Source organism: Canis lupus, chromosome 34, assembly GCF_048164855.1.
Source record: "Canis lupus baileyi chromosome 34, mCanLup2.hap1, whole genome shotgun sequence".
Lineage (NCBI taxonomy): Eukaryota > Metazoa > Chordata > Mammalia > Carnivora > Canidae > Canis > Canis lupus.
In genome coordinates, this window is record NC_132871.1 from 24,049,881 (window position 1) to 24,074,778 (window position 24,898).

Here is a 24,898-nt window from a genome sequence, read left to right on the forward strand (position 1 = left end):
GGGGCTCAATCCTAGATCATGACCTGAGCCAAAGGCAGCTGCTTAGCCAACTGAGCCACCCAGGTGCCCCCTGACATTTAGATTTGATAACTAGTATGTGTGAATTTATCCAGAAAAGATTCCTCAGGTAAGGGCTAATGGGAAGACTATCTTACTGAGAAATTTCCATGAAGTATGTAACACAGCCTTGCTTACTATTATTATTGAAGAAAAACATTACAGTTGTACTCAGCAGTACACTGCATCTTCTATCATTCACATCAAATACATCTCTTGATATAGGCTGAATGAAAATTTTAGGTCTCCAGCACCCTAAGAAAATATTTCAAAGGGACCTTTTAACATGTCAGTTCAACAGATGACAAAAATGGCAAGCAGTTCTCTGACATTGGGAAGCAGGGTTTATCTAGAATGGGTATGGCATGTCAATTCTATTTTCCATTGTAGCTATCTGATGCAACTTTCTGAGAACAATCATTTATTTTTCAAAGGACATAGAATTAGTATAGTCAATAGTAACTCCAATACTTTTCCCAGAAACTCAAGACTCACTTTTCAACGCTAAATTACTTAATAAAAACTATGCAGCTCTCTGAACATCCCAGAGAGTCAGTAAACATTAAAAGACATAACTTGTATTTTTCCTTCAATTCTCAAATATTATCCAGGCGGACCCTGCACTGCAGGAAGCTGAAGTTACTGCAACTTCAAATAAGAAAGCAAGGGAACTTTGAACGTTATATTTTAGGAGATTTTAAACGTTAAATCATTCAACAAATGAGTTTATTTTGAGGTACTGAAACTTAAAATACTTAACATTATAAACTGTTCCAAGTACTAGTTTGGAAATGCCGAACTTGTGGAATGAATACTGAAATAAGAGCTTTACACGTCGTACTTTTCATTTACACTTCCACTATGGCGCTGGATAAGTCATTCAACTAAATCATTAAGATAAACCCATTTAAAAACAGTTGAAAGATGTTGTGAAATGATTCCTTAAATTGCCTCTTATGTGAATTGGGAGAATTCTGTTTTAGTGTAAATCAATTTAAGTTTCTCATAGATGGGTATCATACAAAAAATATATGTTCCAGGGCCAGTTGAATATGCAATGATATTTAAGGAAGGAAAAGAAAAAGTGGCTAATATTTTTGTTAGTCCCAAACCAGATTTATTCTTAATGCAAAGATAATGGAAAATGTTTCTGTGTCTGTGTGTTGTGTGTGTGTTGGGGGTCCAGGATCTGTTAGATATCTACATCTTAAAGAAAGAAATGTAGGTTTTCCCCAATGCTTGCTATTTTTTATATTTAGCACTTGAAGTGAAAGCATTTTATTCCTTTTATAAACCAATCTGAAACATAAAGAAATGACTCACAATAACCAAAATATGGATTCAATCTAAGTGTCTGTAAATGAATGATTGCATATAGAAAATGTCATATACACACAAACACAATGGAATACAACTGACCCTTGAATATCGGTTTGAACTGTGCAGGTCTACTTCTATGCAGATTTTTTTTCAGTAAATAGAGTACAGTTCTATAAATGTATTTTCCTATGATTCTTAACATTTTATTTTCTGTAGCTTATTTTACTGTAAGAAGACAGCACATAATACATATAACATAGAAAATATGTGTTAGTTGGACTGTTCATGTTATCAGTAAGGCTTCTTGTCAATAGTAGGCTACCAGTAATTATGTTTTGGGGGGGGTCCAAAGTTACATGTGGATTTTCAACTATGTGGGGAGTCAGTGTCTCTGACAATATATATGTGTACACACACACATGCACAGACATACGTGATGAATATATCAAGCTTAAAAAAAAAGAAGGAAAATCATGTCATTTGAGACAACATGGATGAAACTGGAGGACAAAATCCTATGTGAAATAAGGCAGGCACTGAAAGACAAATATTTCATGATCTCACTTATATGTAGAATCTAAAGAAGCCAAAAATCATAGAAGTAGAGAGTAGAATGGTAGTTGCCAGGATTTGGGGGGGGGGGTGGGGAAATGGGTGGGATGTTGGTCAGAGTACAAATTTTCAGTTATGCAGGATAAATAAATTCTAAAGATCTCATGCACAGTATTGTGGTGATTATAGTTAATACTGCTACACTGTATACTTGAAATTTGCTAAGAATGTGTTCATCACAATGAAAAAGAAAGAAAACTATGTAAAGTGATGGATATGTTAACTGGGTTGACTATGGTAATCATTTACTAACGTATACATTATCAAAACATCATGTTGAGGGTGCCTGGGTAGCTTAGTCGGTTAAGTGTCTGACTCTTGACTTCGGCTCAGGTCATGATCTCAGAGTCCTGAGATGGAGCTTGGCTTCAGTAGGGAGTTTGTTTGAGATTCTCTCTCTCTCTCCCAGTCTGCTCCTCCTAGCCCTTCTTGCTCTCTTTTTTCTCTCTAAAATAATAAATCTTAAAAAAAAAAAATCACATCATGTTGTACATTGAAAATATATACAATTTCTAATTGTTAATTTTACCTCCATGAAGTTGGAGAAAAATGCAGTAAAATTTAAATTTAAAATCATGTTTTTTCTTAAAACATTTTAAGCAACCAAAGTTAGGAAATTAAATTGTGTTACGAAACTTTTAAAGATAATACTACATTCGTTAATACAATGTACACTCTCTCATATGGAACTTAAACTTTAAAAGCCTAACACTTAATAAAGGTGGTTAAGTTTGCAATGACACATTTTGAACTGCAGCAATGACTACCATTCTATTCCAGTATTCATATAAAAGATTCTCTCTAAAATGTAGTTAAGATGCAAAAGGAATATTTATTTTTAGGTGGCTCAGGCAACTGAGTGTAGCCAATATTTGATTATGCTTCTGGATGAGGCTTAGTAGAATTATGCCTCTTTAAAAAAAAATGGTTTTGTTTATTTTTAAAGATTTTATTTATGAGAGTGAGAGCAAGCACGGGAGGGAGGGGGGAGGCAGAGAGGAAGACACAGACTCTCTGCTGAGCAGGGAGTTCCATGTGCAGTTTGATCCCAGGACCTTGAGATTACGACCCAAGCTTCCGCTTACACTTAACTGACTGAACCACTCAGGCGCCCTTAGAATTAATTATGCTTTTAAAACAGAAAAGAGACTATGGAACTACTTGGAACAATGTAATTCAAGAAATAAGCCAAGGTGAGATAGGATAGATAGTAAAGGAAATATAACTGTGGAATAGTTATAAATACTAGTTTGATAAAGTTTTCTATAGAAAAAGAAATAAATGAGCAGTGGAAAAAAGTAAAAACAAGAATTCACTTATCACTTAGATTATTGAAATTAAGAATGAAATGTTAAAGAGAAACTGAGTTTGAATATTTTCTTACGAGCTGTAGATATATTGAGACAAAGATGTCACAGTAAAGTCAAGCACTGAATACTGCTGAAATAGGGAGAAAGTGAGAATAGGGCTAAGACAAAGAAGAGATTAAGGTGGAAATAGCAACAAAATAATTACAAAAAAAGAGATTTGATGAGAATATAAAAGCATAGTAAAAGAAAAGTTTGAGGACAAAAGGCAAATAAAAAATACAAGAAAATTGTATTTGTAAGTATTTATGGCTGTGTGAAACCTACACTTCTCTAAACATCATTAATATTACTGAAAAGTGGAATACAAATCCTATGATTCTTGTCTGTTCGGCATGACACAGTGTGCCAGGCAAACCCACTGCCAGTACAGGAACAATTTCAAGGCAAAATGGGATCCATTCCAGATTTCTGAAGGAAGCAGCAAGAAAATAAACAATATAAAAATAAACTTCCAAGTTCTTCACAGGATTCTGGTTTAATGTAAATCCCCCAAAATCACTATCAATTCCACAATAAAACATTCTTTAAAAAAAAGTTAAAATTCTTTACCAGTACTGTCGTAATGACAATAATTTCAATTCTATTAATTTGAAGCAGAGTGAGATTGATACTTTCCTATGGTCTTCACTGTGTTCCTTTTGCACACCTTTCTGAATTTACTTTCTTAACAAGAAGAAATATCAAATTGTGGGGGTGTCTTTTTATGCAAAATAGAAAATGAATACCTTAAATGACCAATTAAAAAAAATAAAGTTTCCCATAACTCCCTCATCCCTTTTCCAAACATTACATTTAAAATGCACTTGGGAAAACCCTTTTTATTAACCACAGATTTTATGTAATACCACTACTATTGTGAACTGAAAATATCTTCATGATGTTATTTAAGCAATCAGCACATATTAATTACCATAATCTACATAATATTATGAATTAGGTACTTTGATCTTAAAATTTGCTATAGTAAAGAAGGCTTTGAAGAGGTCGAATAATTTGTCTACAGTCCAGTAGGTGGAGGAGCTGTGACTGGAACCCTGGCCTTATCAGTCTAGGCTCTTAACTTCTCAAGTATAGAGCTTGGCTGCCAGTGAAACTCAGTAGTAGTTATCTAGCATGGTGAGGTAGATATAGAATGGTAACATTTACACATCGCACCAATGCAAACTAATTTTAAGATTCCAAAACCTGTCATACAACAAATACATTTCTCACTGAGAAGCAGTGATAAGCCAAGTTTTGATATTTAAATTTTGCCTGGGAAAAAACCTTTGGTATGGCCTTTTTTTGTGCTCAAGAATGTCCAAGTAGAAATTTACATTTGAAAATAACCTAGATAGATTTACTCAAGTTCTGCCAAACCAGTTCACTTGCTGACAGAAGCAATCTGGCAAGTTTCTTAACCAAAATTCCATAGTTTAAGTATTTCTCAAACTTACTAATAGAAGTTAATCATTTGACAAAGCATGACAATCAAGTATCTTACTGTTAATTCTATCTTCTCAAAACCTCAATTCTCTTCCTGCACTATCCCATTTCCTAACAGAGGACTGGGCCTATATTACAGTAGCTAATTTAAAACCCTTGTCTACCTATTTCACTATCTAGATCTACTTAGAGTTGGTGTGTACTCTTGAAACTGGATCACACTTTATTGACTCTCCATGTATTGAATAATTCTGGACTGTATCTTGAACATTATGAGTATGTTGTGGAGACATTACGGTACATGGTACCAAGGCTGGTACTATTTTTGTTTTTGTAGCCAAGTAACTTGGTGAGGCTCAAGACTCCAAATTGTCACTTCTTTGAAGAAGGGCAGTTCAGATTTCAGTTCAATCTTGTAACCCTAGCTGCAAACTGCTTCCTATTTGCCCCACACATCTACAGCCTCGGGTGCAGCCACAGACTTGGGCTGTCTAAACACAGAACTTAGGGTTCTCTTTCCTTCTCTGGCTTTCTACTGTCTGGGGCTCTTTCCCTCCCTCTGGTGACCAAGCTTATCCTGAGCTCATTCTCCTTCCTGCTTCTTCCAGCCAGAATGATGGTGGACTTTCTATTGGAATTTTAGCCACTGCAACTATGGCCACTCTCAGGACAAAACTAAAGAAAACTGGGAATTTACTCTGAGCTGATTACTTGGTCCACATTTGACTCGTTTCTAAAATATGCAAAGTTCAGTGTCCAGTTCCTCAGGGAGTTGTTCTTGTGTATCTCACCAGAGTTAATACTGTTAATTGTAGAGAACTGGTTAGGTATTCAGTCTTCTATACAGAAGCTGTAGCTCCCAAACTCAGGGTTTTTTTTTTTTTTTTTTTTTTTTTATCCCTCATTCTTCTGAGCTTTCACCATAATTTTCCAAAGAAGTCTTGCTCACAATCCTATGGCTTTTCCTAAAGCTCTCCTTCTGTTCACTGCTCACTTGACAGTATTCACGCTATTGACCATAATCTCCTTCTTTGAAACATTCTTTTGGCTTCCAGCATAACTTACTTAGGTTTTCTTCCTAGGTTTGATATTTTCATTGGCCCCTCTTTCAAGGCCATACACGTGGGCATTCTCTAAGGTTCAGACATGGGTACACTGTATTTCTCTCATATACTTTTATCATTCATTCTCATATCACATCTATGGAGTTTTCATTTTCTTTTTTTTTTTTTTGAGTTTTCATTTTCTACAGTCTGTTTTCAGACCTACCCTCTCTCTTGATAACCACTTTCATCTCTTGATCAATACTTTTATACTTGTTCTGTTGTCTACTATAGACCAAATTTAAAAACATAACCTAGGATTAAAAATCAAAAAACAAAAAACATAACCTAGGACACCTGGGTGGCTCAGCGGTTGAGTGTCTGCCTTTGGCTCAGGATGTGATCCTAGCTAGGGTCTGGGATCGAGTCCCACACTGGGCTCCTTACAAGGAGCCTGCTTCTCCCTCTGCCTGTCTTTGTCTCCCTCTTTGTGTCTCTCATGAATAAATAAATACAATCTTTTAAAAAAATGAAAAAACATAACCTAATTACCCTTTCCTTAAATATAGTTCACATTTTTTTTTTAAGATTTATTTATTCAGGAGAGACACAGAAAGAGACGCAAGACACAGGCAGAGAGCGGAGAAGCAGGCTCCATGCAAGGAACCTGATGTGGGACTCGATCCTGGGAATCAGGGATCAGGCCTCGAGCCAAAGGCAGACACTCAACCGCTGAGCCACCCAGGCATCCCTGGTTCATGTTTCTATGGAGTGTTCTCCTTAGCATCAAAAAATCTTAGGGCAAGATAAACCCTTAAAGAAAGTGAGATTAGGCTTTCCTGGAATAGTAAAATACAAAACAAAAACTGTAGGTCTGACAACAGGCAATAAAGTGCCAAGATCTATTATTTTCTTCATATCAAAAAGGAAGAGAAATTTAAAAAGTAGGGAGGAGAGAGTTTTAGATTCAGCTTTAGAAAAAAGTTACCACTTTGTCCTCAGGACAAGAGGAGAAGAGAATGTTTAATCTGCTGCAGCAAGAAGGAAAAGCAAGAGTTACTGTAGTTATTTGGTCATCCAGCAGAAGTAAATTCCAGATGACAGGTTCAGGGAATATGGACAAGTCAGTGAGCTGCTGCAACATTATGTGGATGCAATGTAGAGGGAGACATACTGTTCTTAATATTAAATAGTGAAGAACAATTAGAGGTAGAAATAATGTGTGTAAACCCATCCAATATGGAATTACTTAGCTGAAAACTAAGTTGGAATACAAAAATCACAATAGCATTGCTGATAAACAAAATGGAAGAGAGAAAACAAAAGCTATCCATTTTGGGTAGACAAAAATCTTTCAGGGAAAAACTTGAGGTTACATAACATGGCAAGACCACCTAAGTAAGCAACAGAGTTCACAGAGTGTAACATATTAGCTGCAAATGAAAAATTAAGTGAGCTGAGCCTTCCCTGTCTCTCCCCCACCAAATTCTAGAGATATCTTTAAGGGGACTACAAATCCATCTAGAGGTTGTTAAAATACAAAATTGAAAAAAAAGCTAGCTGGAGATTCTGTGGTTAAATGAAGCTAAGTGTAGTCTGTTGATTTCAGATCCCATAATACATTTTTATGCCTTTAAAAATTATTAGAAAGAGTACATAGTATGCAGCATTTTACAGGTCGGGGTTCTGTGGAATATCCCAGGAAATGTATCAGGCACCACACTAGCTTTTAAAGGATTAGAATCAAAATTCAGTTTGTTGTAGATTTAATATACTGGGTATAGAGAAGTAACTGGGAGCAATTTATAGGTTTGTTTGTTTGTTTATTTATTTATTTATTTATTTAGATTTTACTTATGTATTCATGAAAGACAGAGAGAGAGAGAGAGAGAGAGAGAGAGGCAGAGACACAGGCAGAGGGAGAAGCAGGCTCCATGCAGGGAGCCTGACGTGGGACTCGATCCCTGGTCTCCAGGATCACACACTAGGCCAGAGGCAGCACTAAACCGCTGAGCCACCGGGCTGCCCTAGGTATTATGATTTAAAGTATAAAGATCTAACTCTTTGGGCTTGGATTTAGTTGGTGGCAACATGGCTAAATATATCAAGAAGGTCGCAATCACTGGTAAATATAGGACCTGTCATGGTGCCCTCCTTGAGAAAATGATGAAGACTGAAGGACGGCTGGGTGGCTCAGTGGTTGAGTGTCTGCCTTCGGCTCAGGTCATGATCTTGTGGTCATGATCATGTATCTCTCATGAATAAATAAATAAAATCTTTAAAAAAAGAAGAAGAAAAAGAAAATGGTGAAGATTGAAACAGGCCAGCGTATCAAATTATACTTGCTCCTTCTATGGCAAAACCAACATGAAAACATGAGCTGTGGGTATCTGGCATTGTGGTTTCTGCATGAAAACAGTAGTGCCTCGACCTACAACACCACATCTGCCATCACAGTAAAGTCTGTTGACTGAAGGAGTTAAAAGACCAGTAGAAGCTCCACCATTTAAAACACTGTTAGCTTATAATAAATGGGTTAATTTATGTAACAACAGAATAAAGGATAAAGCTGTAGAATAATTATTTAAGAAAGGACTGAACAAACTATATGACTTCTATGCATAAATAAGGGATCCTGACGAGATGTTAGAGTATTCTTAGTGCATGATATGATTTCAACAGAAGGAAAAGTGAAAAAGGCAGTATTTTTCTGAAAGAAAATTATAATCTGGTAAAAACTAGTCTTCAAAATATGGCTCAGTATCCCTGAGGTCCTGAAATCCTTTCAAGGGATTCACTGTTGGGAGAGAAATCTCCTTGGGTCCTGAGTGTTCCTGTACATTTTTGCTGTGTATGCCAAGAATACAAGGCTCTGATTGCTCTTTACCTGGGATATTTCTCGGGACTGTGTTTGCAGGGGACAAACCTGAAAGATAATGTCTCCCTTGGACAAGGAGCAGGCTGCTAACTCCTTGCTATAAAATGATAGATCTCCTAAGCTCAGTGTTCCTCACCTTTAAGGCAACCCACCGCATATACAAGCATCCATCTGGGTCTTACTGCATTACCCTTCCCCCTCTACAGGAGGGACCAAAGCAAATAATGCTTTTGCTTGCTGTGATGTGTATAATGAGATCTTTTTTTTTTCCCCCTGATTCTGGAGTCTTCTTATAGCATCCCTGAAGCACTAAGTGGCTTACTTACTAGCTTATAAGTAGGGTAAAAATCAAATCCCTGACGCTGAAATCCATGGAGTCAACTATTATAACATTATTAGATGTTATTATTTGCCTTTTTCACTCCCTTGGCATTTATACTGATGATGCAAAAACAATGGTGAGTGAAACTGCTGGCACCTGAGTATGATCAAGGCCATGGTACCAAACTGGAGTCACCATACTCTTTAATGCCACACATTTGGGGCAGCCCAGATGGCTCAGCGGTTTAGCACTGACTTCAGTCCAGGGCCTGATCCTGGAGACCTGGGATCGAGTCCCACGTCAGACTCCCTGCATGGAGCCTGCTTCTCCCTCTGCCTGTGTCTCTGCCTCTCTCTCTCTCTGTGTCTCTCATGAATAAATAAATAAAATCTTAAAAAAAAAAAAAAGCCACATATTTGGTTAAAAAAAATCCCTGGGGGAGTCTTAAGATATCTCCTTGATGAGACTGGAAAAATTATTAATTTTAATAAATTTTGATCCCAAGTTGATAGCTTTTAAATATTGTGTGAGACAAAATAGGAAATACACAGAAAGGACTTCTGTTTCATACCAAAGTATAAGGGTTGTTTGGGGGAAAGCACTGGTTCAACCATTTAAGTTGCAAGATGAACTAGTCACTTTTTAAATGGAACACTATTTTCACTTGAAAGAATGACTGACATGCAAGCTATGGTTATCCATTCTTAAAAGCAAATGAAGTTAGCTTCTAACTTTAAGGAAAACAGCTGACAAGATTTGTGGTCCATGAAAAAATTTAAGTTTTCAACCAAAAATTAAAATCCCGGGGAATGTACACCTGTTATAGCAAGTCTGACAAATGTTCAATCTTTAAAAGACTTTTATGGTGAGATCCATATGATGTTAGATGTGACTTTAAATACTACATCATAAGTCAATATTTGAAAGATCTGCATAGTTCAGTGAACCAATATTTTCCAAATGACCAATTCATGAAGCTACAAAATCATAGGTTAAGATAGACCACTGGCTTTTAATGCAGTAGAAAAGTTCACTGGTTTCAGTGTTTATAATGCAGTTAACACTTAAGAGACTACTACTACTTACTGAATTTTGGTATAGTACCAAAGGAGAATAGCCACAATTTCTAAAAAGGTTATTAAAATATTCTCCCCTTTCCCAACTACCTATCAGAAACCAGATTCCATATAATTCAACCAAAAACCAAAATAATCAAAAAACAACAGATCACAACACATCAAAGGCAGAAGCATTTCATAACACTGAAAAACAAATGTCTTCAAAACAGATTTTGAGATTTTTAAGGGTGAAGATCATAAGAGAAACTAGATTCTTTTGCGGGGCTAGTCCTACCTACTGAGGTTGAGAGAACAGACTTTTATGCTTGGGTCAAGAGAAACCAGGGCTGAACCGAATATACGGTTTTGTGGTCTCTGCAAAAAAGTAGAAAAGGGAAAAATGGGAAATGTGAGGAAGGAGTTAAAAAGGGGGAAGGTAATGAAAGCCATCATTAGAAAGAATCAAATTTGTTTAGAAGCCAGGGAAGAGGGCAGCCCGGGTGGCTCAGCGGTTTGGCACCACCTTCGGCCCAGGGCCTGATCCTGGAGTCCCAGGATTGAGTCCCACATCGGGCTCCCTGCACGGAGCCTGCTTCTCCCTCTGCCTGTGTCTCTGCCTCTCTCACTCTCTGTCTCCCATGAATAAATAAATAAAATTAAAAAAAAAAAAAAAAGCCAGGGAAGAAAATTTAAAAAATGATATGCCACTTCTCATTTTTTTCCCCTCAAAAATTATTTCCGGTATTATAAAAACAAAAACCCTAAAATGATGTATTGAATTAAAAAACAGACTAAGAACAGTAAGAGGTTTGGCTGGATTAATAATTCAGATTTGGGGGGCAGTTGGGTGGTACAGTTGGTTAAGTGTCTCTTGTCTCTTGATTTTGGAGTGGGTCATGATCTCAGGGTTGTGGGATTGAGCCCTGCACAGGGCTCCATGTTCAGCAGAGTCTCCTTGAGATTTTCTCTCCCTCTGCCTCTCCTGCTTATGCACTCTCTCTCTCTCTCTCTCCCTCTCTCAAATAAATAAATCTTAAAAAAAAAAAAAAATCAGATTTGGAGGGGTTCCTGGGTGGCTCAGTAGGTTAATGTCCAACTCTTGATTTTGGCTTAGGTCATGATCTCAGGGTTTTAAGATCAAGCTCCACGCTCAGCTGGGAGTCTGCCTGAGATTCTCTTACCCTCACCCTCTCCCTCTGCCCCTCCCCACTGTGTGCTCACTCTAAAATAATAAATGAATAAGTCTTAAAAAATAATTCAGATTTGGAAGTAGTCAAAATGTCTGCAATATAAATTTCAATGTAAATATTAAGTGATTTGGATATCAATACATATTTGTTTCTTAAGTTTGTGATATATTTACTGTAACACTGGAAAAAACTCTGAGCCTTAATGAACTGGTTTTCTTCCTTCGAATTATTATTCTACCAGAGAGTCTATAAACAAAGACCAGTCTCCAAAGAGGAGTGATATAGAAATGTTAAATGTTAAAAGAAGGTATATTCAATCCAGTCTCTAGAAACAAAAATTGGAGGAATAGGACATTTGCTCTGACTGAGAAGACAGGGTAGAGTGCTTACATACATTTTTCTCTAATCCTACATAAATCCCAGCTTAGGCTGGCATGTGCCATTATATAGATAGTACAATCACTACTTTTATCTAATAAAAGATGATGAAAAGAAAGAATTCATCATTTGAAGAATATAGTAACTCTTTTTTTTAAATGAAATTGAGTTATATAAGTGACTTTGTTTCAAATACTATGCATTTAGATGATGTAAGCCAAATTTGACTTTCCCACAGAAATCATTTGATAGTTCTGTATCTTGATTAATGGTCTGATTTCTAGCTTTCACTCAAATGATGAAAAATATATTTATCATATATCTGCATATGACAATTATTTTTTAAATAAGCATGTAGATTATTTTAAATCAGTTCAGTACATCATATAGATTGGTTTTATAGTTTTTAATGGACTAAAACAGAAATTTCTAAATAAAGCAGTGTCTGTCTGCCTCTGTAATATATATCTTTAAGGTAAAACAGGTGAGTTTTTTTGGTTGTTGTTGTTGCTGTTTTTAAGTAGACTCCAGAATGGAGCCCAATGGGGCGTGAACTCATGACTCTGAGATCAAGAATGAGCTGATATCAAGAGTCAGATGCTTAACCAGCTGAAGCACCCAGACACCTCAAAATAAGGTATTTTGATAGAACTACATCCACATAAGTAAACAAATCTAGAATCTAGAAGAGAAATCTAGAAACAAATCTAGAAGAGAAATCTAGAAAGGTTTCTCTATACTTTCTTGCTAAAAAAACCCCCAACCAAATTATTAATGACTCAAAATAAGGTATTTTGATAGAACTACATCCACATAAGTAAACAAATCTAGAATCTAGAAGAGAAATCTAGAAAGGTTTCTCTATACCTTCTAGCTAAAAAAAAAACCCAACCAAGGGGATCCCTGGGTGGTGCAGCGGTTTAGCGCCTGCCTTTGGCCCAGGGCGCGATCCTGGAGACCCGGGATTGAATCCCACGTCAGGCTCCCGGTGCATGGAGCCTGCTTCTCCCTCTGCCTGTGTCTCTGCCTCTCTCTCTCTCTCTGTGTGACTATCATAAATTAAAAAAAAAAACTCCCAACCAAATTATTAATGACTCCAGATCCTAAACTGCTAAAGGAAGAGGGGGAAAGGCTGTTGAGTACTATTCCAAGAGCTCTTCTTGCAAAACATAACTGGTTTCATACTATGGTTTTGCTGTTAGGGCAGTATTTTAAATTACAGATGGGAGACTTTATCAGCTACATTTTCACAAAATTGCTATATGTATTGACATTAATATGTCAAAGTATTCATAATACAACAGTCTACTATAAAGCTTTTATAATGCATATAAAACAAGGTACTTGAACAATATACGACAACTTGAATATATAGTTTAAGAGACCTGCAATAGAAAAAGTGAGGAGCTATAGAGGGCCTAAACTCGGAGAGAAAGCCACAAGTGGGAACTGCATCTGAAATCCAATGTATATGACAAATGAACTGTTCAAGAATGGGGATGCCATCCAAAACCTAGACTCATGAAGCTAGGATTTTAAAAGTTACAGAATTCCAGAAAGTAAAGCAGGGTTAAAGTTCATATCCTGCCTGCTAAAACTGTCATAATCAACAACTAGAGGAATACACCGATGCCTTTCACTGAAGGACCACCCACAGAATAAAGTACCATCTACAGAATAAAGTAACAAAATGGTAGAGAGCATTCTGTCTTCTGAAGCCATGATTATGTCATTTAAAAAAGATTACAGTAAATGAAATGCTCTTTTAAAATCCTCAGTTTTAGCCCTCAGTTAATTTATGTATGTATGTACATATTTATGGATATATCTATGTATGTAATTTCATAGGGCTCGAACTCATGACCCCAAAATCAAGAGTCTGACTGAGCCAGCCAGGCACCCCAACTTTCAGTTTATATAATGTTAAGTTATTCTTTTTCCATTAAAATCTTGCAGAAAATTTACATATCTGTGCCCACATTACCAAAATATAAACGTATTAGAATGCATTTTCTTTTCTCTATTTGAACTAAATGTCGAGCCCCTACTCAAGCCTAACTTCAGCTCACCAGGAATTTTTATTTTTAAATTAAGGTCCTACATGTTTTATCTGTAGCATTAAATTATAATTAGTGTTTCATTTTATCATATAATCAAGACCTTGCCTCATCTTATAATGTTTGCTAATTGCTTTGGGTCTCCAAATCCTTGTTTCTCCAACTAGATTATATATAGCTCCTTAAAGGAGATGGATCTTGTCCTCCTCTTTTTTTGTATTCCTGTCACTGACTAGCAAGACTGGGGAAATAGGAATTCAAATACTTCTCATCTAAGTGACTGACAAGTGAATTTTTAGACATCAACTTTCTTCAAACATATCGGAGCCTCTGTATAGACTAGAATTGCCAGGTATCGCACATCTTATTTCCTTAATGTTAGCACTGATGGCAGCTCCACAGCCACATCACTGTTTTACTCTTCTAAACCCACAAAATCTTCGCTGCTCCTCAAAGCTACCATCTACCTGGTTATCTAATAATCGTAATGACAGCTACATTAGAAATGTGCCAAATAACTGGAATCTTTCAGTAATAACTACATTCTTTGTATTTTTACACTTTTGCTGGAAGCATGTAAGTTAGATGAAAAAAGACACATATAAACTAGAAATATATACAGAAAATCAGAAATAGGGATCCCTGGGTGGCGCAGCGGTTTGGCGCCTGCCTTTGGCCCAGGGCGCGATCTTGGAGATCCGGGATCAAATCCCACGTCGGGCTCTCAGTGCATGGAGCCTGCTTCTCCCTCTGCCTATGTCTCTGCCTCTCTCTCTCTCTCTTTCTCTCTGTGACTATCATAAATAAATAAAAATTAAAAAAAAAAAACAAAACATAAGTGCATCTTTAAAAAAAAAAAAAAAAGAAAATCAGAAATAAAGCATAAAATCAGCTCTTTGGACACATAAACACATGAGTACTATTTAAATAAATAGAAGTTAAAATAAACTCAGACTATACTTTGTATCCTGGATACTAGAACCTGAAATGACTTCACAACAATTAGTAATGTTGGTTTTATCTATTAAATCAAGACTTTAAGCCAGAGGGCAGGGACAATATCTCTTTGTTCTTCCAGTAGCTCAAAACGTGAGGTAGATAGTTCAGTTATTTAATGAATGAGTGAAGAAAATGTATCAACATCACCAAATTCTACGTATTCTATATTATCATCACTCTCTATATGTTTTCTTGTATCCTCTCTATCTAGACTTTCATGTAACATCTACAAAAACAAAAAATAGAATCTTAGAAAGAGGAGGGCAAACAATTTTTGTCAAACCCTAGACATCTAGAATAGTATTTAGTTTGGCAATTGAAGCGCTTCTCATAAGCAGTATTATAAAAATCTCTTATTTCCAAGATCTTTTTTTATTATTTTAATTTTTTAAATTATTTCCAAGATCTTAAAAATGACACAGTATATCACAATCCTGGTTTTTAAAAAGGTAAACCAAACAATACCAATTTATATTTACATTAAAAAACACAATTTGTTATTTAAATAACTGCCTCCATGACATATGTTACTATGTCTGACAATGGTGTTCTACAAACAAGAGATAGTTTTGTGAAGAGTAAGTATGTGCATTTTTGTGTTATTTGATTTTCTACATATTTTGAAAAAAAGAAAGGTAACAATAGGCAACAGTTTCTTGATTCTCTAAAACACTGCTCAGCTATTCTTTGGCAAGTCTACACTCATGTTAGAATTTTTGAAATTGTTCTTAGGTTGAGAAGCTATGACATTTCTTTCTTCTGAGATTAACAGTGATAGGAGTCAGGAGATTAAATTTACTATTAAATTCTGCCAAGGTCCTCTACTTTTCACTAGTACTTATCATATTAATTAAACATTATGCCCCATGCCCCTGATCTCTGGTACCCTCTTCTGTACACCACAATCTACAATCCCACAATGCTTTAAAAACACATCTGAGGAGCTTATTTCTTTGCCTCTGGAGCACCTCATAACTTAATTCTAATGAGCAGAACAAAGCAGAAGTGAAGGTATGTGATTTTGAGAGACTAGGTCCTATAAAGCACTGTGGCTTCCTTCACTCTCTCTCTTGAATCTCTTACTTTTTACTTTGAGGAAGTTATTGGCCAGGTTGTGAGGTAAGGCCCACATGGAGAAGTCTCCTACCAACAGTCATGTGAGTGAGCCATCCTGGGCGTGGATCCTCCAACCACACAAACCCTTTAGATGACTGAAGCCTTTGCCCACGTCCTGACTAATCACAAGAGATCTTGAACCAGAACCATCTAGCTAAGTGACTCCTAAATTTCTGACCCGCGGACACTGAGATAATAAATATTTGTTGTTTTAAGCAGTTAAGTTTGGGAGGAAGATTTGGGGTACTTTATTGTATGATGGATAATGGAATGACCCCTTTGCCAAAAATATCTCATCAAGAAAGACTGCAAACATGGTGTACAAGAAGTGAAACTCAGGGGCACCTGGTGGCTCAGCTGGTTAAGAGTTCAACTCTTGATTTTGGCTCAGGCTGTGATCTCAGGTTCATGAGACTGAGCCCTATGTCAGGCTCCCCACTGCTTGGGATTCTCTCTCTCTCCCCCTCTGCTCCTTCGCTTCCCTCTAATAATAATAAAAAAAGAAGTGAAATTCAGGTTTCCCATTAAACTAAGTACTTTCCCCCTAATGCCTCTAAACTATATGCAGAATACTAAGGGTCATCCATTTATATAAGCTCTGCTGTCTTGACTTTAAGATTTATTTTTAGAGAGAACGAGCATACACGCACATGTATAGTGGGGGGATGGCGAGGGGCAGAGGGGAAGGGAGAGAGAATCTCAAGCAGACTCCCCACTGAGCGTAGAGACCCATACAGTGTTTGATCTCAAGACCTTGAGATCATGACCTGAGCCGAAATCAAGAGCCTGACGCTTAGCCAACTGAGCCACCTAGGTGCTCCTTGACTTCGTTATGCCCTTTTAGAAATCAAAGGACTCTGGCATGCTCTATGTAGGAATACTATGAACACAGAATGAACTACAAATTCATGTTTCTCAAATTTTCTAAAAGAGCTTCTTTCTCAACATACCCTTTTCCTCCACTGTTTGTCTCATTCATCAAGACACTCAAAGTTGTCATTTGCCATAATGTCAATGGGTCTTTCCCCTGTCATATATCCTAAACAAATCCTAAACAAAATAAATAGTCTAAAGAAAACAAATTCTCAAACCATTCACCAAACAGAAGGAAAGGACTGTGGGTGGTTAGTAGCTTCCTTGTGTTATTGGTTCAAAGCATCTATTAACTTAGTTATTCATTACAGAGGCTAGGGCAACTGATTATGAATGTGGGAATGTGATTTCTAGAAATTATTTAGTTTTTAAGAAGACTAATAAAAGTATATTGAAAATGGAAAAAAAAAAAAAAAAACACTGTAGCCTTAGCCATTTCTGCATACTGCCTTGTAGTTTTTATGTGTAGGTGCATACTTTTAGAAAATTGCAACTAATAACCAATATATTTTTTCATTTTGGAAAAATCCTGATATACCCAAAATCAAAGTTCTTTAGGAAAAGATTTTCCTTGTATTAACTAAAATTGAATTTAATTATAACTCAACAGGTATAGAATAAAATATATGCCAATTGAAAAGATTTTAATTTCAATTACTTAATTGGCCAACACTTTTCTAAATGTGGCCTAACTTTTTACAATATATAGCTGGCTCTCAAATATTCAATATTTTTCCCCTCTATTGTCTGCCTACAAATAAAGTTATAATGGATGCAGCATTACTAATTCTTTGGAAATAAGCCATCTCTAACATAATTTCTGTTACTTACATTTATGTTAGCCCAGGTATCCAGACATATATTTTACAGACAAAGACATCTTATAAAAACAAAACAAATGGAATTTAAAAAAGAAGTCTGTTGAAGGTTCCTGTTGAGTACTTACTGACTGAAAAATAAACTCTAAAGTGTTCATAAACAATGACAAATTCCCAAATATAAGATAAATTATTAACATATCTAGGAGCCTTTTACACCATCCCATTTGTTCTAACCAAGACTAATCTCTGTATTTTGAACTAGAGATAGTACCTTCAAAGAAATATTATAATGGAATATAGGAATTTTTGAATAAAAATTAATGGTAAATGGTAAATAATATTTAGAAGTCTCTGAAACAGTAAAGTGAAATGTAAATATTGTTTACTTAAGCACTAAATTTATAAGTCACCATTTACAGCAATTCAATTATTTTATACTATAATAGACCCAATCATAAAATTGTATTTCAGAAGTCAGAATCACTGTTTCTGAATCCTGTCTTTTGCAAAATAAATCTAAACATATTCCAGTGCAAGGGTTTCTTGTGTTTATCAGCATTTTTAGATAAATGGAAATTGTAGTCGGGTGAAGAGAGCTGAATGATCCAAATAAAAAGACAAAAATGATTTTTAAAAAATGAAATGGGAGATACTTTAAAGAACTTCCCATTCTAAAATTTTTATATGATATTAAAAAAACAAGATAGTCTTAGTTATGAGGCTTATTGGTAACTGAATAACCTTGGCACACAAAGCTTATATCTCCTACGTTGTCTAGAAGGAAAGAAATAAAGATAGCGTTCTTGATTTAATGATATCTTGTGGATGTTAAGAGTCCTCATTTATTGGGAGATCTTATATTATTCAAAACTGTGTCATCCTCCTAAAACCTAAGTCATTAAAAAAATTCCTTTCTAAGCATAACATTTCAATGATTCATAAAAACATGGAGAATTATATGCACCTATATATACACTACCTTGATTTAACAAGTGTTAACATTTTGCTTCAGCTCTTTTCTTTTTCTTTTTCTTAAGATTTTATTTATTTATTCATGATAGACATAGAGAGAGGCAGAGACACAGGCAGAGGGAGAAGCAGGCTCCATGCAGGAAGCCCGATGCAGGACTCGATCCCAGGACTCCAGGATCGCACCCCGGGCCAAAGGCAGGCACCAAACCGCTGAGCCACCCAGGGATCCCCCAGCTCTTTTCTTTAAAAAAAAAAAAAAAAAAGCTATAGCTACAACTGAAGCCCTCTTTACTACCCAGAGTCAGACTCTTTTCCCCCAACTGTAGAAGTGATCATTTTTCTAAAGTTGTTAACATTCCTGTTTTTATACTTTTACTATATACTTCTGTTTTTATAAACAATGTCATAATATTTTATATTTAAAAAAATTTAAATAAATCATTCCCATTTTATCATTTTGTAATTTCTACTTTTTATTCAACATTGTTTCTGAAATCTAGACATACTAATATATAAATATTTAGTTAATTTTAATTTTTCTAAAGTGTCTCATGGTAAAGGTGTGCCATTCTGCTACTGATGGATGTGTAAGTTGTTTCTAAACAATGTAGCTTGAACATCCTCATACACATCTTGCAAATACAGAATGTTCCTTTTTATATTGTTTCAATGAAGACTTTCGCATAAGCTGGTTAGGTGGATTTTTAAAAAATTTAAGCTCTGGCAATTGAAGAAAAAACTAGAGTGTCATTTTCTAATCCAGAATCATCTGTGCCTTACTATCTACTAGTTAAATGTTTTATTTGTTTGTTAAATGCCTGTGATATAGAAAAGAGAGTATCAGGAAACATGAAACAAATCTAAGCATTTATTTTACTTGGAAATAATGCTTCTATTTAGAAAAATCTAAGTCATTTGTTTGTGTATAAATACAATTTGCTTAAATTCTAATGGTGGATCTACCTCAGGAAAATAAAACAAGGAAGATGTGTTATATGTCAGCATTTGAATGTTGCTTTTTGCAGAAGCATTGGTAGGACTGAAAAGAATCTTCACCCCTGTTCCTGCCCACCCAAATTTGATAAAATACTGACTAATTCAGGAAGTCTGTGGAACCTGATTTCTCATTTCTTATTTCCTTTATGGAATAAACCAGCAGTGCAGTCTACCTTTAATTCCTTTTCTCTTGGTATTCCTGATTTTACATTATCATGTGGCTGATCAAGAATCAAATTATTCTTCCTTGCTTCACTGTCTTCAAGCAGGGGAACATAGCCAAAACTGTTATCTGCAAGACAAAAACCTCTTGGATATAAGTAGAGAGCCCCTGTTTTTAGGACCACCTGGTAAAATAAAAATAAACCAGAAACCCCAATTATAAAGATATTTTAAATTGCGAGCTTCGAAAATTCTTTAGATAATAATTACTTTGACAATTTAAATTTGCTATTTTAGATTTTTTTCATTCCCACTAAATACACAAAACCCCCACTCCCCAAAATCAGTGGTGTAAAAAATATATAGAACTTAGAAAACTAGAAGTTCTTTATAACTTAATAATAGCAATTAAACTTTTAATAAGCCATATTTCCAGGTATGTATTTCTTGTTTAAGATAATTATTTGCATAATTACTCCATACTTATTCTAGGAAAATTAGAAAACGCAGACATGCCAAAAATAAATAAATAAACAAATAAATAAAAACTGCCACAACTTTTATGACCTGTGAATTATTACTGTTAACATTTTGGTTTATATTTTTATCACAGTTTTTCTTTTCCTATACTTACAAATTCAAACAAAAATCTTTTTTTTTACACATAAAATTATATACATTTTTTATCCTGCTTTGTTCATTTTTCTATGTATTATAGGTCTCAAGATAGTAAGTTAACATCTATAATCATCATTTTTCCTTGGCTACATAGCTGTTTGTTATATGAATGACTAATTTAACTCTGAACATTTACTTCTAACTTTTCATCATTACAACTTTTATTGTGGGGGCAGCCCTGATGGCTCAGTGGTTTAGTGCCGCCTTGGGCCCAGGGCGTGATCCTGGAGACCCAGAATGGAGTTCCGTGTCGGGCTTCCTGCGTGGAGCCTGCTTCTCCCTCTGCCTGTGTCTCTGCCTCTCTCTGTGTCTCTCATGAATAAATAAAATCTTAAAAAAAAAAAAAAAAAAAGAACTTCTACTGTGATAAGCTTCCTTGCATATATAACTTTGAGTTCTATAATAAATATTTTCTTATGACATATTTTTAGGGCTTGAATTTTTCATTTAAAAGGTACAGACATTTAAGAAAGCTTTTGCTATTTACTGGTAAATTGTCTTCTAGGAAGTTTCATCAACTTAGAATTCTACAATATAGTATATGTGCATGTTCATTTCCCCATAACTCTGTGCAAGTATTCATTTCTTAAATAAAAATATGTAACTGCACTAGTTATTTAAAAATCAGAACTATTGAGAAATGATGGAGAAATAAAAAAGAAAAACTTAACTTCTACCTTTTTTTCTCCAAGAGGTTCAAGTAATACATAAAAAATTAATATGAACATACCTTGACTGGAATTCACAAGAAGCAACTGTGATTTTAGCTTGTCAATAATAGTTTGTTGAAGTGACAGCTGTTCCTGTTGCTCACGTATTCTCTGCTCATAGTTTTCAGTCTGCTGACATAAAAACCAGTTAGCCTGGTATTTACTAGCAGACGTGCATATACATTTACTGTCCATTAATTAATTATATATAGAGGTGAGTTGCTCTATTGCCATTTCTCAGGTATTGAGCACGCTGTTTGTGAACTAAAAACTGGCTTCAACAGTGTATTAATAGTCATTATAAACATCACTGATTTAAAACACTTAAAACACTGCAAAATTTAAAAAATCATCTTAATTAGTGAAATTTCAGTTCATAGTTCTTGGTCCTTCAAGCTAGTATAAAAATTGTAATTTAGAATTCAGTCCCTAATGAAAACAACAAAAAAGCATCAATGACAAAATGCATGTTATATTGTTCTATAAAAGTATATACTAACTTATTTTTTTAAATACCTAACTTATAAAATGTTAAGATTTCATATCTTTTAAATAAACAGTTTGAATTGGTATTTAGCATATAAAACCACAAAGGAAGTAGCACAACCTAAGTAGCATTTTCCCTATGAGAAAATCAAATGAGCAAGTACAAATTATAAAATTATATTTATCAGAAACTTCCTTTTTCAGATTAAGTTTTAAGAAGTCAGGAGAATATGTGGTTTATCCTTACTGGATATCTTTAATATCATAATTTCCCTTATATTTTTAATCCATTCATCTTGCTATTTTATTGCAATGGCTGTGAGAATTAAGCAATGAAAGAAGATAGCAGTTTGCATTAGAAAATAAGAGATGCTAACAAACCTTCAAGCAAATTTGAAAATGTTGCATTACAATTACTAAAGTTTAAATATATATTACCAATAATAGAGAATTCTTTATCAATTTTTATCACTGGTGCAACAATAAATGACTAAACTGTAAACTCTCTGAATGTAAAATAAGATCCTAATAATCTTGGAATGTCTTCAGTAGATACTAAAGAATTTGATTTTGAGGGGTGCCTGGGTGGCTCAATCAGTTAAGCGTCGCCTTCAGCTCATGATCCCAGGGCCAGAATGGAGTCCCACATCGAGCTCCCTGCTTAGCAGAGAGCCTGCTTTTCCCTCTCCCTCTGCTATTCCCCCTGCTTGTACTCTCTTTAATAAATAAATAACATCTTTAAAAATTTTTGATTTTGTTGTATTTTTTTATTTTGTTATATTTTTATCAATGTTCAAAATTAGTGAAATTATTATTTTCAGAGACCAATAAGCTTAAAGTACTTTGTAAGTTACACAGCTATTCCTAGATTCCCAAAATAAATTAGCTTAGGAAATTAAAAAGTATATATTTAATTTATTTGAGAAAGAGAGAGAGAGAATGAACATAATGGAGGGGTGGGAGGAGGAGCAGAGGGAGAGGGAGAAGCAGACTCCCTGTGAGTGGAGGGCCCAACATGGGGCTTGATCCTGGGACTACAGGATCATGATCTGAGCTGAAGGCAGATGCTTAACTGACTGAGCCACCAGGTGCCCCTAGTTTAGGACATTAAAGCAAAATACAACATTTTCCCAAATAAAGGGGGAAATTTTATATGTAATACACTTCAAACAATAATTAACAGAGTGATAAGTAACTCAAGTGGTTTGTTATATCTTTGCATTATTGTCTGAGAGTAGTGTTATATAACCTTATACTCCCATAGAACTCTGTGAAGTAATTTAGACATAGGAGATATTTAGTACATGCTTGTTAGGAAAAAAAAAAAAAAGGAAATAAAGAATCCAGGTTAAAAAAAAAAAAAGGAATCTAAATTCTATTAATACAAATAGAAGAATGTATGTTGTGAATCTATCTGGACCATATGATCTATAATTATGAGTCTCCAAACTAAATCTTAAATAACAGGGGATCCCTGGGTGGCGCAGCGGTTTAGCGCCTGCCTTTGGCCCAGGGCGCGATCCTGGAGACCCGGGATCGAATCCCACGTCGGGCTCCCGGTGCATGGAGCCTGCTTCTCCCTCTGCCTGTGTCTCTGCCTCTCTCTCTCTCTCTGTATGTGACTATCATAAATAAAAAAAAAAAAAAAAAAAAAAATTTAAATAACAGGGCCATGCCTTTCAGGACAAGACATTTTATTCTCACAAAAATCTATATCTGAACCCCTAGAGTGAGTAGGATTTAAATATCTACAGCAAATTCTGTAGCATCTTAAATTTCCCTGAGCTACACAGAGCTACCAGGCTGAGGAATCAGCAAACTTGCTGATGTTACTTCTTTTTGCTATCTACTTCTGTTTATTTAAACTTTCTCCAAAGAATTCAAAGCTCTTCATGAACACTAACCAGTAAATGCTTATTCTTTTACTATATTTTGATAGGTAAAAATATTCTACTATCCAGACATTAAGTAACCAGGACAAAAAACCTAGCAAATTAGAGACAGACCCAGAATAAGTGTGCAAGTTATTCAAACCTTAGCCCACTGTCTATTATATATATTTTTTTCCTGCCTTCATGGAAAAAAAAAAAAGGACTTGTATTTTCTTTTGGAACCAACTCAGAAGTCTTTGCCAGGTAATATTCACCTTTTAGTCTCTGGCTTAAAAACATACTTTAGAACACCTACAGATAAAATATTATAGAAAACGAGTAAGGCTGAAAATGTTATTTATTGGGTGGGAAAGTTTCAAGTTGAAGTTTTGAACTATTAAACTACTTAATAAAGTACTCAGTAAACTCCAGTAAACTCTATAATAACTTAAAAACTGATATTCTGAAAGTATAGCAGGGGAAAAAGAATAGTAATAGTCCTTGTTCTCTTACTGCTTTTTCCATATACTTACATTATAGCAATTATAATATTTTAGTCTAATTACCCATTAAAGCGACTATAATATTTTAGTCTAATTACCTATATTTCTGATTTTGCTTTAGACTATGACCTCTTCATAGTCAGAGGCTAGAGGCTATTTTCTTCTGACATCTCTAAAGTATAGAGTGGCTGGTACATTTTAAGATGCTCACTATATTAGCTGAATAAAAAGACTTTAAGTTGCTAAGTATCACAGAAACAGGCATGACTTCAGAAGTTACCTGAAAGAATGGAAAAAAGACTTTGCTTTTATTTTAAAAGGGAAACAGGAAAAATGGAGAGAGGTCAACAGGTGAATAGATAAAAAGAAATTAAGTTTGAGAAAATGGGTGCAAAAGATAGGCAATATCTGAATATTTTTTTGTCTTTTTTTTTTTTTTTTAAAAAGAGAAGCTTATACCATCAGAAAAAAGGTACTAATTCAAGAAAAGAAAATACATAATCAGAAAACAGTATAAAGATTTTGACCACAAGGCTATGAGAGGGCAAGTCCAGAAGAAGATACCGCATCCAACTGGGAAATAGCCAGTAAATTTCAATTTATTTGCTGTATTTGGAAACTGAAACAAGAAGTTTTTTTCTTTTTATTAAATGCTTTTGTTCACTGAACAGATATGAATAAACTTATAATCTGAAAAATCCTTTTAAAAGGTCAGATAATTGTTGTACTGTCACAGCATTTTTTAAAAAACAATACAATTACAAACCAAGTGCATTCCAGCCCTATCAAAGACCCCACAAAACAGAAAAATCACTAACAACCACATTGAAAATGTACAACAGCAATGTCTTGTCAACACTTCTGTACAGAGCACAGACATGACAGCTAAAACAGACAGAAGAGAAGATGCTTTTGACAGCCAGTGTGTGTGAATGATTCTTTGAGTCAGATGGCAGCAACAAGTTACCAACTAGGAGATCTGCATGACAACTAACCATCCA

The 24,898-nt window shown here is 35.1% G+C and overlaps 1 protein-coding gene across 11 annotated transcripts in view; it reads right to left on the reverse strand.

The window, feature by feature from the left end:
- The window catches only part of TANK (TRAF family member associated NFKB activator), a 94,122-nt gene that overhangs the window by 13,870 nt on the left and 55,354 nt on the right, over positions 1 to 24,898 (reverse strand). For 6 of the 11 annotated variants that reach the window (XR_012023938.1, XM_072811350.1, XM_072811351.1 and 3 more), the window contains 2 exons: positions 21,058 to 21,169; positions 19,661 to 19,779 (listed from right to left, as the gene is read on the reverse strand). The exons of 1 other annotated variant lie outside the window; for it this stretch is intronic. Coding sequence is in view for 9 of the 10 variants with exons in the window: in XM_072811350.1 (XP_072667451.1) it covers positions 19,661 to 19,779; positions 21,058 to 21,169 (231 nt within the window). In the remaining variant the exon portion in view is untranslated. The remainder of the gene's footprint in view (positions 1 to 19,660; positions 19,780 to 21,057; positions 21,170 to 24,898) is intronic. 4 more of the 11 variants (XM_072811354.1, XM_072811353.1, XM_072811355.1 and 1 more) reach the window with 1 other exon arrangement.